The sequence below is a fragment of the Aspergillus novofumigatus genome (assembly GCF_002847465.1).
Source record: "Aspergillus novofumigatus IBT 16806 chromosome Unknown P174scaffold_4, whole genome shotgun sequence".
In the NCBI taxonomy this organism is placed as follows: domain Eukaryota; kingdom Fungi; phylum Ascomycota; class Eurotiomycetes; order Eurotiales; family Aspergillaceae; genus Aspergillus; species Aspergillus novofumigatus.
In genome coordinates, this window is record NW_020194277.1 from 3524489 (window position 1) to 3540097 (window position 15609).

The following is a 15609-nucleotide window of genomic DNA, read 5'->3' on the forward strand; positions in this document are numbered from 1 at the left end:
CTAAATTTTTCCCTCTCCGCCTCCAAGACTCCAACGCTATTCTCCAGCCCCCGCAGGTCAAGCAGTACTGATCACTTTTTACATCGAGTATCACTGAGATATGATTAATTTTGTGTCTAAGAGGATAGATACGGCCCATTGAGAGTAAGCAATGACCATTAAATGTCCATCCCTATACGGAGTACAGTGGCTCTCTAAACCTTCGAAACCTCCATAGACTGATAAGCATCGTTATCTAGAATTAAAGCCTCCGGTCTCTGCTACAACATCCACACAAGACAAGCTCTCAGCAACACACTATGCGAACTGTACTCACATCAACACCCCAGGCTCCAGAGCCCTCGGCCCTCACCACCCTTTTAACCACCACCTCCGCCTCCTCGAACCCTCACTCTGCAACTGCAATTCAAGTCCTCCACAACCTTCAACATCAGCATCTTTGGACCTCTCTCCAAATCCATGACTTGCAAGGACCCAATTTCTCCGTCTCGTCGTCGTCGATGTCGACATCTACAGACCAGCTTTCCAGCTCGCCCTCCTTTCTGATATCCGGCATCCCGCCTCACAGAATCTATACGCATCCAGACGAGCAACTGTTCATGCTTGAGAGGGGTCTTCGCGAAGACGACATCGAGCTGGAACGGATGTTCGTCGTTCCCACCGCTCACGGACAGTCATGGAGTCTACGCAAAATGGCTGCCGTGTTCGATGCGCTTCCCGAGGACGAGGAAGAGTCGAATGATCAGTCATTAGATGATGCCAAAGAATCTGGTAATGCTGAGAAGGCGGCGAAGCTGACAGAGTACTATGAGTACAGACGAAAGGCTCGGGTCACAAAAGAGTGGGGTGGGAAGAGACTTCTCTTGGCCATGGTTGATCGAGGCATGGGTGGTGATGGTACCGTGGTGTACTATGTCGTCCAGGAGGGTGCTGTGAAGCCAAGACAGAATTAAATGAGGGTTGGACGACCGTACAACTCCATCGAGAGATGTACAGGGATATGGGATCTGGCTGGTACCGACCATATCCATGGCTATGACATCTGTCCTACAAGCCAGCAGCACACGGCATCCTGGCATTCCACAAACCATTCGAATTCGCTTGAAGCTCGAAACATCAGATATATACCAGCAGAGAGCTGGACTGCGAACATATACCAGAAATCGCCCACTCGATCAAGTCAATAAGACAAAGGTAACCGCCAACATCCGGGCAATTGTAATGGGGTATCGTTCAAAACGTATCGATCCGTCCGGAGTAAACAAAACGAACAAGCAACCCCTATGTACCTTCTAAATACCATATACAACACCGCTCCTCTCAAGCTGCTCCTGTTCCACCTGGCAACTGGTACAGTATTTATCGTACCACTGCTGAACGTCACCCGCGAGGTCTGCAAAAACAGTTTGACTTGCTTGGTCAACCTGCGTGTTGAATCCGTCATCCTCCTTATCCTTTCCGAGAAGTTTTTCGACTTGGTGACAGCGTCTCAATTCCTGCCGGAGCCATCGCTCCCACTCGCCTTGAATGACCTCTCTTTCAATGCTGTTCACTACCCGGAGCGCCACTAACAAGTTGTGTCTATACATAGCGAGTCGCTCGCGGGTTTGATGGATCCGCCTGGCTGCACTCCGTGTCACTGAGTCTCGAGGACCTGAGGCGCTAAAGGAAAGGACTGTTCCCTGGTCGCTCACTGTCTGCTGGTAGAACGTAGAGAAACATTTACTCATGTTGTTACTAGATTGGCCGACAGTGGCATTAGCAATCACCTCGTCGATATCCCTCATATAGATGGCTTTGCTCATCACATGGTTGGGACCGACCCCAAGACGAGCCATGAAGTTTCCCACGTTCCTCTCATGCCACCAGTCATAAGTGTACCGTGAAGTGAAGACTCCGTTCATCAAAGCGCTGGAGATCAGCAGGGCTAGAATGACCATGTTTGCGTTCGTAGTCTTCCAGGTCCAGCGAAGCAAGGCAAAAGTCCACATGATTAGGGACGAAACGGCGCTCTCCAGGAAGGAGAGAAGCGTCTCGAGTAAGAGTTGAGTTAAGGTCCTCTGACGCCGAGGCTTTCGAGGTTCAAGTTTCAGAACTGATTCGCTGGACGAAAGTTGAGATGTATGCTGTTGGCGTCCGATGTGACCGAATATGGTGATGGCCGACTTTGTTCGGCTATGGAAGCCCAATTTTCGCACCTGATCGCTGACAAGATCAACGAGGTCCAGAGCGTCTTGCTCTAAGTCACCTGTTGCTTGCTTCTCGATGATTCCTGTAAATAACTTAGTGATCGTGCAGGACAATAGTCTCGCGAGTGCTAATGAACCACTCACTCTGGAGGCCATGAGGAGACCCAAGCCACTCCACTTTCGTGTATACTGCAAGCTTGCTTTTCCCCTTCGCGACGAATGTAATCACAATCTTGCTCACCAACCTGAACGAGCGCTTAAAGGGAAGGTGCCACGGAGTCCGCTTGTCGGTCACTACGTAGCACAAGTGATCATTGAGAACATCAATGATTTGGTAATCAGAAATCGTCTTGTCCAGAGTGCGTCCTACATGAAGGGGACCGTCAGTCACTTGCTAAGCGGTGATGAGCAGAGGTACGTACCAAGCAAGTCGGTTGTCTCGATATGATATTCAAAGTCACGTCGCAAATGCCGAGATTCGTTTCTGATCCAGGGCCCCTGTTTGATATCTTTCACATCGGTCAGCCAAAGGTTATCCCGAATCATTTGGGGGACGAACCTCGCGATCTTCTTTCATGCAAAAGGAGTTGCCAAACAGCACTCTTGTCGCCGAAAAGGATATGGAATATCGCCTTCGGACTAATATCGAATATCTTCTCTGCAGCGAGGTGGAGGTTGCCTTGGGGAACATATTGAACAGGTTGAGTTGGCAACCGGAACTTTGGCGCATTTTTGCCGTGTTTGCCATTCTTTGAATGCGGATCCAAGTCATAGTCGATGTAAATCGGTCGGCGGATGTCTTTTTGCTGTCCAGCAGCAATGTTGTCCTCTTCGATACCATTCTTGTCATCCGAAACGGCCGCATCTTCCCAGCTGTTCAAGCTAGGGCTACGGTTCCTCGTGTCGGTCTCCATTCTGATCAGAGCCTTGAAAATTGCTTCCAACCCCATGGGTTCCACCGCCGTTGAATCTTGAATCAAGAAATTCAGGCGTCTTCGAAGAAGTCTTAGAGGCTCAAGGAATGTTTTCACCGTGATTCGTCCAGGAGTATCCTCACCAAAAGACGGGATAGTATGGAGGAATAAGAAGTCGCAGTCTCTGCCAGGTGCAGCAGTCACTTCCTTGATGCTCTCCAGCGGGACACCTGTGGTTAAAACTAATCCAAAATAATGACTGTAAAAATATACGCTGCGAGTCGTAACGTATGCTCTTCCAGGAAATTCTTGCTGATCGTTCGGATTCCATGTAGCTCGGAAGACCATGACCAAAGCCTCCTCTCTTGTGACGTCGGGAAAGAGCAGACGAAACTGAGCATCCTGAGGCCGAAGTTGCTCGGGATAGTAACTGGGATACTCATGCGAAATACCCAGAATTGCCCTCTGCACCTTGGAGGCATCGCCGTCAAGACTAACAGTCTGCCTATGGCGAGGGCCAGAGATCTGCTGCTTGGATGCTGAAGTGCCGTTGGACAAATCTACGTCAGCTGATTGCGGTTGCTTTGACGAATCAATCGCCGGCGTTGATGGTTGTTGTCCCACAGAAGCTCCCTCGCCGGTCCCTGCAAGCTGAGCATCACGTTCGCGTTCGAGTCGGTTCATGAAGCCCCAGTTGAAACTACCCCACAGGTTGGCCATCATACCGCTAGGCATCCCGCCTGTCTTGTCGGCTTGCCCCAACCCAATACCTCGTTCATTGCTGACGATTACAGCCGCCTTGCTCATACTGGTAGGGGCGGGTGGATTCGCCAAGGTGGAAGGTGCGAGTGTCGTAGGAGGAAAGTTCCGGTTCGTCAAACTGCGACTTCTATTTCCTTCATCGGTCCCGCCCACGGAGAGACCGTTGCTATGCCCTAAAGTGCTATGGCTGGAGGAGATCAGGCCTGCGATACCACCACCTGCACCGGGCAGAGATATAGATGGTGGGACAACATTATTGTTGGACTTGCGGTGGAGATCCAATTTCTGAATGAGTCTGGAAGTATGCTCTCGCGCAGAACTCTCGGGGTCCAACCCAGTCATGCGCCTAGGGCTGCCGAGATCGCTGCTGTTTCGGAAGGCTGATGGGTCCCGCTCTGGAACTGACAACCCTCCGCTACGATCCGACGGTCCATGCTCATCATTTGCGTGCGGCGTGAGCGAGTCGGCCGGATCAGCAGCAAATTCAGGTGCTGGAGGCTGAGAGATTGCAAAGGCTGGATCCTGCACAGTAACCTTTCCAGAAACCGAGATGTCGGTGCTTGTCGGGTTTTCCAGTGCTTTTCGTTTAGCTGCTTCAAAAGCAGCAATCCATTCCGTGAGCTCTTTCTGAGTCTCGGCTTGCAATACTATGGTGTTGCTCTTGGTCTTCACTTCGAAGCAGAATCTTCGTTCCTCCTGGAAAGCAGGCCGTATACTGCACAATAGCACGCCTATACGCTCGCTTTCTTCAACCCCCCCAGTTCGAGAGCCCTGCACGAGGCAACCAAAGATACCGTTTTTCAAAAAGGCCCAACGTCTCAGCCAAACAGTACGTGTTGGTTTGCCTGACAATGTTCGCAGATAAACCCAGCCTTGTTTCTCGGGCCGTGCTTCCTTGGGCATGTTCAGGTCCGACAGAGGGCGAGACCCTAGATACGGAACGGTGGATATTGAATAGTCTTCCAGCTCTCGAGACGGCCTGGCAGCCAGCTCTGCAGCGTCCTCAATATGCTTTCTGGCGGAAAGGAGCTCACGCTTTGAGAACTTCTCGCTGCCCTCCATTTCATGGATCCAACCTTTTATGCGATCCATCTCTTGGCCCCATTTGGCAAACGATGCACCATTGTCATTATGGAGGGCCTTAAATTCCCTCCACTGGTCGAAGGAAACTCGGACTAACAGTCGATCGAGCGAGTTTCGTATTTGTGGCGCTTGCACTGAAAAATCCATTGACGCTTTCAGGTAGGCTTTGCGGGCTTCGTGAAGCTGGAAAGCATCTTCTCTCAGGGATGAAGGTTCTTTTGATTTGGACTGTGAAGCATATCTAGATAGAAGGGAATCGTACTGCTTCTGCGCTTGTTCGAGGGTGCGACGAGTCTCCTGTAGCGGGGTAAGATGACGCTCCTCTCATGCTTTCAAAAGGGGCCGGGGACACTCAGTTTACCTTGAAACTCCGTAAATCATCGTGGATGAAGGCTCTTATAGGCTCTGATACAAGCGATTCCATTTTCTTCGCAGTGGCCATTAAACCATTCCACAGATCTTTCGAGCTCTCACCACACCTGCTCATTGCCTGTAAGGTATAATCATGGTCGAGGGCAGCTTCGGAGACGATGGGAGGGTTCGAAGAATACGCCAGAAAGGTATTCATCACATTTTCTATGGTCGCAAGCTCCGTGACGAGCTTCGAAGCAGCCTTCGCATAGCCATCCAGCCATTTTTCAAGGTATTCAATTTGCTCGGAGAAATGAAGTGTGGTGGCCCGAAAAGTCGGGGAATCGAGAGCAGCCTCTTTCAATCCAACGGGCCTATATCGACGCCATCAGGTTAGCTTTGGGATGAGGAATCTCATCATCCGCACTTACACCACACTAATAAGCTTCCCAACTTGGGACAATGCGGTCTGCGGCTGAGTCGACATCTAGCGAATATCCCCGGCCATACATTCGATACAGATAGGGGTAATGGTGTGATAGATCGAAAAGTACGACCCCAAATATTGAAAACAACGACGTAGGGGGCCAGTCATACGGGGTAAATACACACGTGAGCAAAAGAAACACTCATGTTGAGAAGAGAGTTCCTGCAACTCTCTCTTCAAGCCATCCGGGGTCGACAGCCCCATCCATGATCTAATTGGCTACGTCAGTACTCTGTTGTTGTGGCCTGCGTTCTCAGGCAGTAAAGGGCGGACGGCAGGCGGTGAGCACCGGATGAATATTTTTTTTCTTTTTCTGCCAGCGACTGCAACTTTTTCCAATTGAAGAGCGTTGCACAATTCTGCTGAATCGGCGGCTTTCAGAACATCTGTGTCCTCCTCCCTTTCTTGCCTATTTGAATTGGGCGAAGATGGAGCCTCCAGCGAAGAAACCACGCAAGCTTCTTGACGATGACAGCTCCAGCGATTCGGGAGACGAATCTGGCGGAGTTCCCATCACCGATCAGTCGGAGCCTGCATTCAAGATCAACGAAGAATATGCCCGTCGTTTTGAACACAACAAGAAACGAGAAGAGTTGCAGAAATGTAAGTCTCCATTTTTCCTGAAATTAATGCCTCATTGGTGACACAAGTCTGATATTTGTTACAGTGGAAACGAAATTAGGGAAGACTTCAGCGCTCGGGAAACGCCATGATCGTGACGAAGATGACTCCGGCCATTCGGAAGAGTCGTCGTCAGACGAAGAAGAAGACGAAGATGGGGAATTGGTAACGCCGGCCGTTGATGCAGAAATTATGGCGACACTGAACGCAATTCGATCAAAAGATCCTCGTGTCTACGACAAGGACGCCAAATTTTACACAGCCCTCGAACAAGAAGAAGAAAACGCAAACACTGGAAATACAGAGAAAAAGCAAAAACCCATGACGCTTCGAGACTACCATCGGCAAAATCTTCTTAGCGGTGCCAATCTGGAAGAGGACGATACCTCCGCTGCTCCGAAGACCTACGCTCAGGAACAAGAGGAGTTGAAGAATGCTATTGTTAAAGAGATGCACGCCACCGCTGATCAAAATGACGAGGATAAGGACGAGGATGGGGGATTCCTGATCCCGAAATCCACTACCAAGTCGGTCTCGGAATCCAAGGAGGAAATTAAGCTGGACGTTGAGAATGCGGACAAGGACCCGGAGACCTTCCTTTCAAACTTTTTGTCTTCCAGGGCATGGATTCCAGCTGGTAGATCCGAGCTGCAGCCTTTCGAGTCTGAGGATGAGGAGGAGTTGGAGCGGGCAGAAGCCTTTGAGGAGGCATACAACTTCCGCTTTGAAGACCCTAGCAAACTGAACGCGACCCTGTTGACCCACGCTCGTGATAAGACCAACCAACAGTCTGTCCGAAGAGAGGAAAAGAGTGCCAGAAAGAAGCAGCGTGAGGCTGAGCGCATGCGAAAGGAGGAAGAGAAGAAGCAGCGGGAAGCTGAGAAAAACCGTCTTCGCAAATTGAAGATGGAAGAACTCCAGGAGAAGATCAAAAAGATCAAGGAAGTCGCTGGCTTCCGCGCATCTAAATTCACCGATGAGGACTGGGCACACTTTCTGGACGAGGCTTGGGACGATGACAGGTGGGAAAAGGAAATGCAGAAACGGTTTGGCGAGGACTACTACGCCGAGGGAGACGCCGCTGGTAGTGATGGCGAGGGCAAGGGCAAGAAGAAACGTCCAAAGAAACCTACATGGGATGATGATATTGATATCAAAGATCTGGTCCCTGATTTTGATGAGGAGGAACCCAAGCCGGCATTGGAGGATTCTGATGTCGAGATGGAGGATGATGCCGACGACACGAACAAGAAGAGCAAAGCTCAAGAGAGGCGGGATCAGAAGCGGGAAGCCCGCAAGGACCGCCTCCGCATCGAGGAGGCAGTCGATCGCAACCTAGACCTCGACATTTCTCTTCTACCTGGCGCCACCAAGAAGAACACGACTCGCTTCCGCTACCGCGAGACCTCGCCTCAAAGCTTCGGGTTGACCGCGCGGGACATTCTTATGGCTGATGATGCACAGCTGAATCAGTTTGCGGGTCTGAAGAAGCTTGCTTCCTTCCGTGACCCGGAGAAGAAACGCAAGGACCAGAAGAAACTCGGCAAGAAGGCTCGTCTGAGGCAATGGCGCAAGGAGACCTTTGGCAATGAAGAGGGTCCTGTCTTCAGCTTCGGCGGTGAAAAGCCTGTGGGTAATGCGGAGCAAGCAGATGATGGAGACAAAGTGGATATTCGGGAAGGGGGCCCAAGAGGAAGAAGAGAAAGCGGTCCAAGAAGAATTGATGTGTTTCTTTTGTTGGAGCTGATGTTTGTCTTATAAATACCACATGCAGTTGCCGGAAATGGCTTGTTTATAATGAAACATATCGTGAGGCTCAGAGGCTTCTCGTTTTCCTTCGATCTTTCAGACCTCATCCTGTATCAATGGTAGTTTCACAACGGCTGCGTCTTCAACTAGTCTGGATGAATTGGACCTTGCTACATATCAGTGTTACGGGCTTTTGACGAGTTGAGGCAACCCGATACTACGTTTGAATCGTAGATATTATACTCTGCGGCTCTTCATCAACAATCTGGTTTGACCGGCACTGTACGAGGCAAATTCAAGAAGATATCGTCACTTATTAGAGAACTTGCCACAGGAGAAAATTGAAGTCCCATATGGAGTATATGGAGTATATGGAGTAGAAATCGATCATAGTAGAAATGTTCTCAGTCCGATATATGGTAAAAGATTGCCCCCATGTTGTGTGGGTCTTCCCACTCTTTTTCAAGAGCAACTAGGAACAGCCTAAAGTAGCTTGAAAAAGGTGAGGCGCAAACGCCCGAGAAACCGAACCTACTGGGAAGGTATTTCGCAAAGTGACATTGATATTTCCAAAAGGGAGCTTCCGCTTGACGTTACCTATCTATCTACTGAGCGATGGCTATACAATCCCTATTGATATCAATCCTCGTCGGGAAACGCTAGACTAGTCAAGCAGCTTTGACCTCCCGAAACAGTGTGGATGCTACCGAACCAGTCATATACGGTTATAGATACAGCGACTGTCCTGTCGAAAATTCAGGTATGCGAGAAACAGTGCAGTTTCTTCAGCCGAATCGGATCAATCTCATTGCTAAGAATTGTATTTACGATGGCATTCTAACAATGCTTCTTGAGAGAATTCGCTAAGCTCGATCGCAGGGCACGCAATTGACATTGCTTGAAGAGAACTATCCACTCTAGGAAACATGTCATAGACAAATAGTGCTCCGTATGTCCTGAAACATCCGCGGCACTGAGGGCCGAAAAGTAGCGACGCATATGACCGGCTTGGTAGACAGTGGATTATGGAGTGTCTACCATCCAAAAAAAGAATTTACTGGGGTATCCGGACTTTGAAGTCACTTATATCTTCTATCCGCATTCACGGAATCTACAGAGAGTACTGACGGGTGGCTAACAAGGAAAATTTTGCCATCGGAGACTCGGGACAAGACCAAGAATAGAAATCCTTGAGGCTAAGGTAGGAGATACGTTCCCCGTGAAGAGACTGACTGTGGACGACTAGGCGGAGGCTCTCCGGGTTACGGTTGGCTTAATGACGGGGAAGCAGTGAAGAATAAGGTACAAGGGAGACACCTATCGATCAACCAAAAGCATTAGTCCTCCTATTAATTACAGATTACTAGTCAAGCCTGTCCTAAGAAGAGCATTTTTATATGAATCTTTGCAGAATGATCATCAAGCCCAAGTGACGGTGTGTTATGCATTCTGTGTTATTATTACAATGCTTTCTGGTCGATCGGGAATTATCGGCTCTCGTTGCCTGGGCCATCGTTAGCGCCCGGTTCCGAATTTTCTTTTCTTCTCTTTCGCTGGCCGTTTGTCCGCCTGCAAAAGGAAAAAGATTGCTGCGAAATTTTTTTCCCAGTTACGCTTTGAGGCCAGCAAACCAGAATTTTCCCAGAGCGTCCTAGCGGCTCCACTCGCTTCCACCCGCTTACAAGAGCCCTTCGCTCGCTATTTTTCTTTCCTCCCTTCCCCTTCCCGTTCCCTTCCTCTTTTTTCTCCTCCATCCTCTTTGAAGTGTCCTGTTCTTTCTTGACACTCAACCCCATCTCCTCTCTTCGTCTCTTTCTTAGTTTTCGTCCTTCACAGCCGTCAACATGGCCAAAGGTGACGTTAACCAGGCCGAGAAGACCGTCTTCGGCATGCCCGTAAGTTGTTATTCCAGTCCTGTTTTGGGCAAAAACGGTCGCATCGGATCGAGGTCTTGATATGATGGCAATGATCGGGAATCGAGCTCCATGAGGGGGGAGATCATTGCAATCGTCTCTAGGAACTCAATTTGATGTTTTCGACGCGGTTTTGCCCTGGAAGCCTGGTGAAACGACTCGCTGACAGAATTTTCACCGCAGGGATTCGTCGTCGACTTCCTGAGTATGTGCCATCCAAATCATTCTCGATGATTGTTCAATCTTCAGCAGTCATCAATTTGCGACAACGGGGTCTTTCTATCGAGCTTTTACTGACTCTTTCGCAGTGGGTGGTGTTTCCGCTGCCGTCTCCAAGACTGCTGCTGCCCCCATCGAGCGTATCAAGCTCCTTGTCCAGAACCAGGTTGGTTAACCATCTTCGCTCCCGACCCAACAGTTAGAATAGCTGCCGCTCTGCGAGAAAACAAATCGGACAGAGCGAAGTTTTGCGATGACCTATGATGTTTCTGTCGCCAAGATTGGGACAATCGGGTGGTCGCAAAACGTGCCATTCTACGAATCTGGCCAACAATCTACTCAACTGGAACGCGACTAACGCCATTCACTACAGGATGAGATGATCCGTGCTGGCCGTCTCGACCGCAAGTACAACGGTATCGTCGACTGCTTCCGTCGTACCGCCCAGGCTGAGGGTGTCATGTCCCTGTGGCGTGGTAACACTGCCAACGTCATCCGTTACTTCCCTACCCAGGCTCTCAACTTCGCTTTCCGTGACACCTACAAGTCGATGTTCGCCTACAAGAAGGAGCGTGATGGATACGCCAAGTGGATGATGGGTAACCTTGCCTCCGGTGGTGTACGTATACCCTCAGCATGTCTCGTGCAGAGATGACTTCAAAACTAACAAATCATTCAGGCTGCTGGTGCCACTTCCCTCCTCTTCGTCTACTCTCTCGACTACGCTCGTACCCGTCTTGCCAACGACGCCAAGTCCGCTAAGGGTGGTGGTGATCGCCAGTTCAATGGTCTTGTTGATGTCTACCGTAAGACCCTCGCTTCCGACGGTATTGCCGGTCTCTACCGTGGTTTCGGTCCCTCCGTTCTTGGTATTGTTGTCTACCGTGGTCTGTACTTCGGCATGTACGACTCCATCAAGCCTGTTGTCCTGGTTGGTTCTCTTGAGGGTAGCTTCCTTGCTTCCTTCCTTCTCGGCTGGACTGTCACCACTGGTGCTGGTATTGCTTCTTACCCTCTTGACACCATTCGTCGTCGTATGATGATGACCTCCGGTGAGGCCGTCAAGTACAAGTCCTCCATGGATGCTGCTCGCCAGATCATCGCCAAGGAGGGTGTCAAGTCTCTCTTCAAGGGTGCTGGTGCTAACATCCTCCGTGGTGTTGCTGGTGCTGGTGTCCTGTCCATCTACGACCAGGTTCAGCTCATCCTCTTCGGCAAGAAGTTCAAGGGTGGCTCTGGCTAAACGATTGATTAACTTCGAATCGTTTCCATCGATGCGGTTTCATAGGGGAAGGGGTTGGTCAGTTCCAGGTGTAACTGCCTGAAACTGGACGCTACTGTGGATGGTTATAGAAAATATGCTCCAAGAAGGGTATCGGGTTTCTTGAGCATAAAGCAGTGTGATATTTCCTCGTGTACCCGTTGTACTTTACTGCCTGCAAGCTTTTTCTTTTTTCTCAATGTGTACTTCTTTCCGGTACGAAAACTGGTTTCTGTTTGTTTGGGGTTGCTTCCTTGACGTTGCCTCTGTAGGTGAAAATTTTCCTCGTAGAACACCACGTGTCGTCAATCACGTGATGTGGATCCCATGACGTCGGTCAGTGCTGCTATCCCTTAAGACAGGGGAGCTCGTCTAAAAAGACGTTGAGGTTGCTCGGCTGTATGATTAAAATACCCATCTCAACATGACTACAACCGCGCTTCATGACGCGACGGCCCCGTCCATATCATCAGCGAAGCAGGACGAACCAGCTCCATCGGAACCTGCATCTGTGTCGGCCACCGCAACAGCACCTCCATACTCTCCGATCTACGCCACTGCCCAGGCGCAACCAGGAAGCATCACAACCATGCCTGCGCCGACTGCACCAACAATGTCTGGCATTGACGGACCTCCTCTACCATTACCAACAGCGACCGAAACGATAGCCACCCCTGCCACGAGAGCGAGCGCCTCGCCTCCTCCCCCACAGCCTGGTGCTCGTCCCGATCCTGGAATACCAGCGCCGACGGCTCCTCCAGCTCTGGCTGCCTCATCAGCTCCTGCTCCTGCTCCAGCTCCTGCTCCTGGTCCTGGTCCTGGCCCTGCTCCCCAGGCTCAACCTCAACCTCAGTCTCAACCAACACCTACCGCTACAGCCACAGGCGCAACTACAACTGGGGCTCCAGCGAACCCCATGCCTAGCTACGGCTACGGCTACGGCTACAACCCCACAGCGGGAGGGTACAGCTCCGGATTCACACACCCATCCCAAGACCAACAATTCCATCCACGAGCACACCCTCACGCACAACCACACCCAAACTCAACGACTACACCCTACGCCTCGCTCTACCAACCTCCCGCCACCTCGTCACGACTACCCCTCTACCAGAACCAGGGCCATGGCATGGACGAGTTTGACTCCGCCCAAGAAGACGACGGGTTCCTGGCGAGTGCAAAGTCGTGGATAGCGAGTGCGGGGACGAAGCTGGCGGAGGCGGAGGCTGAGGTGTGGAGGAGGATTAATGAGGCTCATGATAAGTAGCTGTGCTGCTGCTGTATCTAGTCCATATTTGTCTTTACCTATTGATTGTGTTGGGTTGGTTGTTCCTATTTCTGTATCTGGTTTACGGCAAGTATCGTACAATCTGGGATGGTGTAAGGGATGAGCTGGTCTAGGGCTGGGTGGCGTTTATTCGTTATACCTTGATATGTTACTGGGATCTTATGGTTGGATTGGTATGGATGGTAGATGGTTCTCGAAGTTTGTATATGCGATTGTAGTCCTTGGGCTGCGTGAGGACTTGGGTTTACATCAGGTCAAACATTTGTATAAGCCGGTCTTCAGTTGTTTTCGGGTCATATTGACGAATTGAGTGGACAAGAAAAGCAGAATATATTCGACGGAAAGGTACGGTGGGCTACAGAGGACTACAGATAGACTATGATCGCATAATTGGGATATCTCATGCCAAAGGCAATGCTTCTTGCTTTCGTTTCTTGTATGTATATGTGGTGTTATATACTGCTGAAGCCTGTCCGAGAGTAGTTCACCAGGAACATGCAGACATGTCAAAGTCATCAAACTGAATGTACAGCTGACCAAAAGAGATTAAGTGGAGAGTCCTCCATCTTGCGCCAGGCACATGCATAAATAAATGAAATGGGAGCAGTATGGCATAAATAGACTGCAAAACCCAGATGTATAAAATGCAAAAGCGAAAGCTGAGTTGTGTGCACTCAAGCTTGGTATTAAAAGGGAGTAACACCCATAAAACCCCATACCCAGAAACTCCGTGACCCGATCCCTGTGAATTCCAGATCCCAATGCAATTAAAGACCATTCGATCGAGCCAGCCAGATCGCGAGTGCCGTGTTGAATATTTGGCAACCTGATTTTCCGAGAGCTTGTCATAATAAATCGTAAAAAGTCGGGATGATCGGGGATGATGATCATCCCGCCTCCGAAATCATAGGAGGTAAAAATCAAGTCGTCAAAGATGTACCCGAGTTTAAACCATCCGTACCAACGCCATTTTTCCTGTTGCTGAAGTTCACATAGATCCAAGTCTTAACAACGCTTCCACCGCGGCGCGTTCTTCCTTGTTGCCAACCATGCTGTCAGGCACGGAAAAGCCAAGCTGTTGAATGGGAATATGTCGCGGCGCGGATTTCGCCAACGAGGACGGAGCAGGTCCCCCGCCTCGTAATAGAGGTGATGGTCCGTTGCTATTTAGGAACCCTCCTCCTCCGTTCAGTGAACGTGCACGAAGTGCTGCGGCTCCTATCTGCGCCCAGTCCTCCTCGTCGGTGACATCCTCCTCACCCCAGTCTTCATCTGGGATCTCTTCATCAGGAGCCTCCGAAGATGAGCAATATTCGCGGTCGTCTCCGTCGAGAGACATCTTGTCTGCTTCGTGTTCCAGCATGCTGAGATCCCCATGTCCATGCTCTCGTTCTGTGTACGAGAACACGGCTGAATCACCAGTCATGCTGCTTCCATAGGTATATGCGGGTTCTCGCCTGGTCGGAATGGCCATACCTCGCTGAGTAAACGAGTTCGAGAAACTGGCGGGTGGTGACGCTGTTGAATGCGAGGGGTTGCGCAAGGGTTCGCCACGGCGTCGCGCATCCCAGCGGCCCCAACCCACTTTCTCGAAAATGACATCGCCGTTTAGGCCTCCTCCCTCATTTCCTCGGCCCTCCAACGCTGCCACGACAAGTCTGCGCGCCTTGGCAGGGGGATTCTGGAGAACCCGGGCACCGAAGTGGTCAGGTACGCCATGACATGACGGATAGCCAGAGGACCTTGGTTGAGCATGATCTCGGGCAAGTGATACCTGGCCAACATGCTCGGAGTGATTTCTCCCACGTTATCCAGGTCGTGCGCAGACTGACGCTGGTCATTCGCAGCGTCGCCCAGGTCGATATCAGAATCCACATGGGGCGAAGTGGCAAGTGGAGGAGAACCGGGACGGCGAGGATCTTGTTCCTTGAAAGCCTGCGGAGGAAGAGTCGGGGAGATGGAGTTGGGAGGCGTGGGCAACATCGCAGGATGTCCTGGACGGACAGAGTCACGTCTGCCAGAAGAGAAGCCGGAACGGGGCTTAGGGATATCAACAGAGGCCGTCTTGCCAGCAAGGGCCATGGCAATGCTGGATGTAGCTGTTTGAGGAGCCATGATTGTAGAGAGAAGTAATGGACTGAAGAGAAATTGATATGGTACTTCAGTGGTGGCTAAACCTGTTATCGCATGAGTCAGAAGACCATCCACCAACCATAAGACGCCGCCAGGGGGGAACAGAACAATGGACGGGGATGACTAAACTGGTAACTTGCGAATAGATGAACAAAGAATTCAGGCACAGAAGAAGAGCCAGGAATCGGGGGAGAAAAAAAAAAAAAGACACAGATATGGTTATGATCACTCACGTAGTACTTTGGGGGAACAGATGACAGTTCAAGCAGGAGATGCAGGCACAGTAAGTATGTGAGCTGAGTGAGATGCGAACAGGACGCGCGGATATTGGATAGATCAAGGCACACGACCGTTCAGACAAAGAAGACTCAACAAGCGCGATGCTAGCAGTATGATAGTTTCCTGGATGACTTTCTTTTGGACGGTAGAAGGAAGAGAGATATGAGGAGGGAGGAAGGAGGGGGAAAAAGTAAGTATAAGGGTAGGATTATAATAATAGTTGTGATAATAATAATATCAGCAGGCGCAGTGAAGCGTGCCCGTAGTCTGTCAGCCGGCGTTGAGTCCGCGGGGGCGAGAGTATCGCGTATTTGCTGTATTAGGATTACAGCAAGTCGATAATCATGGGAAATGACGATC

General features: G+C 50.4%; 7 protein-coding genes across 7 annotated transcripts; 4 read left to right on the forward strand and 3 right to left on the reverse strand.

Moving 5' to 3' along the window:
* The first annotated feature begins 34 nt into the window (after positions 1–34).
* P174DRAFT_193848 (uncharacterized protein) lies at positions 35–1123 on the forward strand. The gene is made up of 2 exons (XM_024821286.1): positions 35–144; positions 240–1123. Exon 2 carries the CDS (start codon positions 300–302, stop codon positions 951–953), a length of 654 nt encoding a protein of 217 aa, XP_024683328.1. The 5' UTR covers positions 35–144; positions 240–299; the 3' UTR covers positions 954–1123.
* On the reverse strand, positions 915–5949 carry P174DRAFT_512845 (putative transcription factor SipA3). Its single transcript, XM_024831912.1, has 6 exons — positions 5731–5949; positions 5310–5673; positions 2749–5245; positions 2612–2698; positions 2334–2555; positions 915–2272 (listed from the first exon to the last, which is right to left on the reverse strand). The coding sequence occupies exons 1-6, from the start codon at positions 5784–5786 to the stop codon at positions 1293–1295; spliced, it is 4206 nt and encodes a 1401-aa protein (XP_024683329.1). The 5' UTR covers positions 5787–5949; the 3' UTR covers positions 915–1292.
* Positions 5950–6132: 183 nt separating this feature from the next.
* On the forward strand, positions 6133–8265 carry P174DRAFT_512846 (KRI1 family protein). Its single transcript, XM_024831913.1, has 2 exons — positions 6133–6389; positions 6454–8265. The coding sequence occupies exons 1-2, from the start codon at positions 6215–6217 to the stop codon at positions 8166–8168; spliced, it is 1890 nt and encodes a 629-aa protein (XP_024683330.1). The 5' UTR covers positions 6133–6214; the 3' UTR covers positions 8169–8265.
* Positions 8266–9906: 1641 nt separating this feature from the next.
* Positions 9907–11752, forward strand: P174DRAFT_193901 (putative mitochondrial ADP,ATP carrier protein (Ant)). The gene is made up of 5 exons (XM_024821287.1): positions 9907–10051; positions 10253–10274; positions 10378–10454; positions 10662–10907; positions 10968–11752. The coding sequence occupies exons 1-5, from the start codon at positions 10001–10003 to the stop codon at positions 11529–11531; spliced, it is 960 nt and encodes a 319-aa protein (XP_024683331.1). The 5' UTR covers positions 9907–10000; the 3' UTR covers positions 11532–11752.
* Positions 11556–13222, forward strand: P174DRAFT_194093 (uncharacterized protein). The gene has a single exon (XM_024821289.1). It carries the CDS (start codon positions 11974–11976, stop codon positions 12814–12816), a length of 843 nt encoding a protein of 280 aa, XP_024683332.1. The 5' UTR covers positions 11556–11973; the 3' UTR covers positions 12817–13222.
* A 1-nt stretch (position 13223) lies between these two features.
* P174DRAFT_193904 (uncharacterized protein) lies at positions 13224–13824 on the reverse strand. Its single transcript, XM_024821288.1, has one exon. It carries the CDS (start codon positions 13726–13728, stop codon positions 13384–13386), a length of 345 nt encoding a protein of 114 aa, XP_024683333.1. The 5' UTR covers positions 13729–13824; the 3' UTR covers positions 13224–13383.
* P174DRAFT_442063 (uncharacterized protein) lies at positions 13409–15337 on the reverse strand. The gene is made up of 3 exons (XM_024827492.1): positions 15204–15337; positions 14528–15014; positions 13409–14495 (listed from the first exon to the last, which is right to left on the reverse strand). Exons 2-3 carry the CDS (start codon positions 14950–14952, stop codon positions 13826–13828), a joined length of 1095 nt encoding a protein of 364 aa, XP_024683334.1. The 5' UTR covers positions 14953–15014; positions 15204–15337; the 3' UTR covers positions 13409–13825.
* Between the last annotated feature and the right edge of the window lie 272 nt (positions 15338–15609).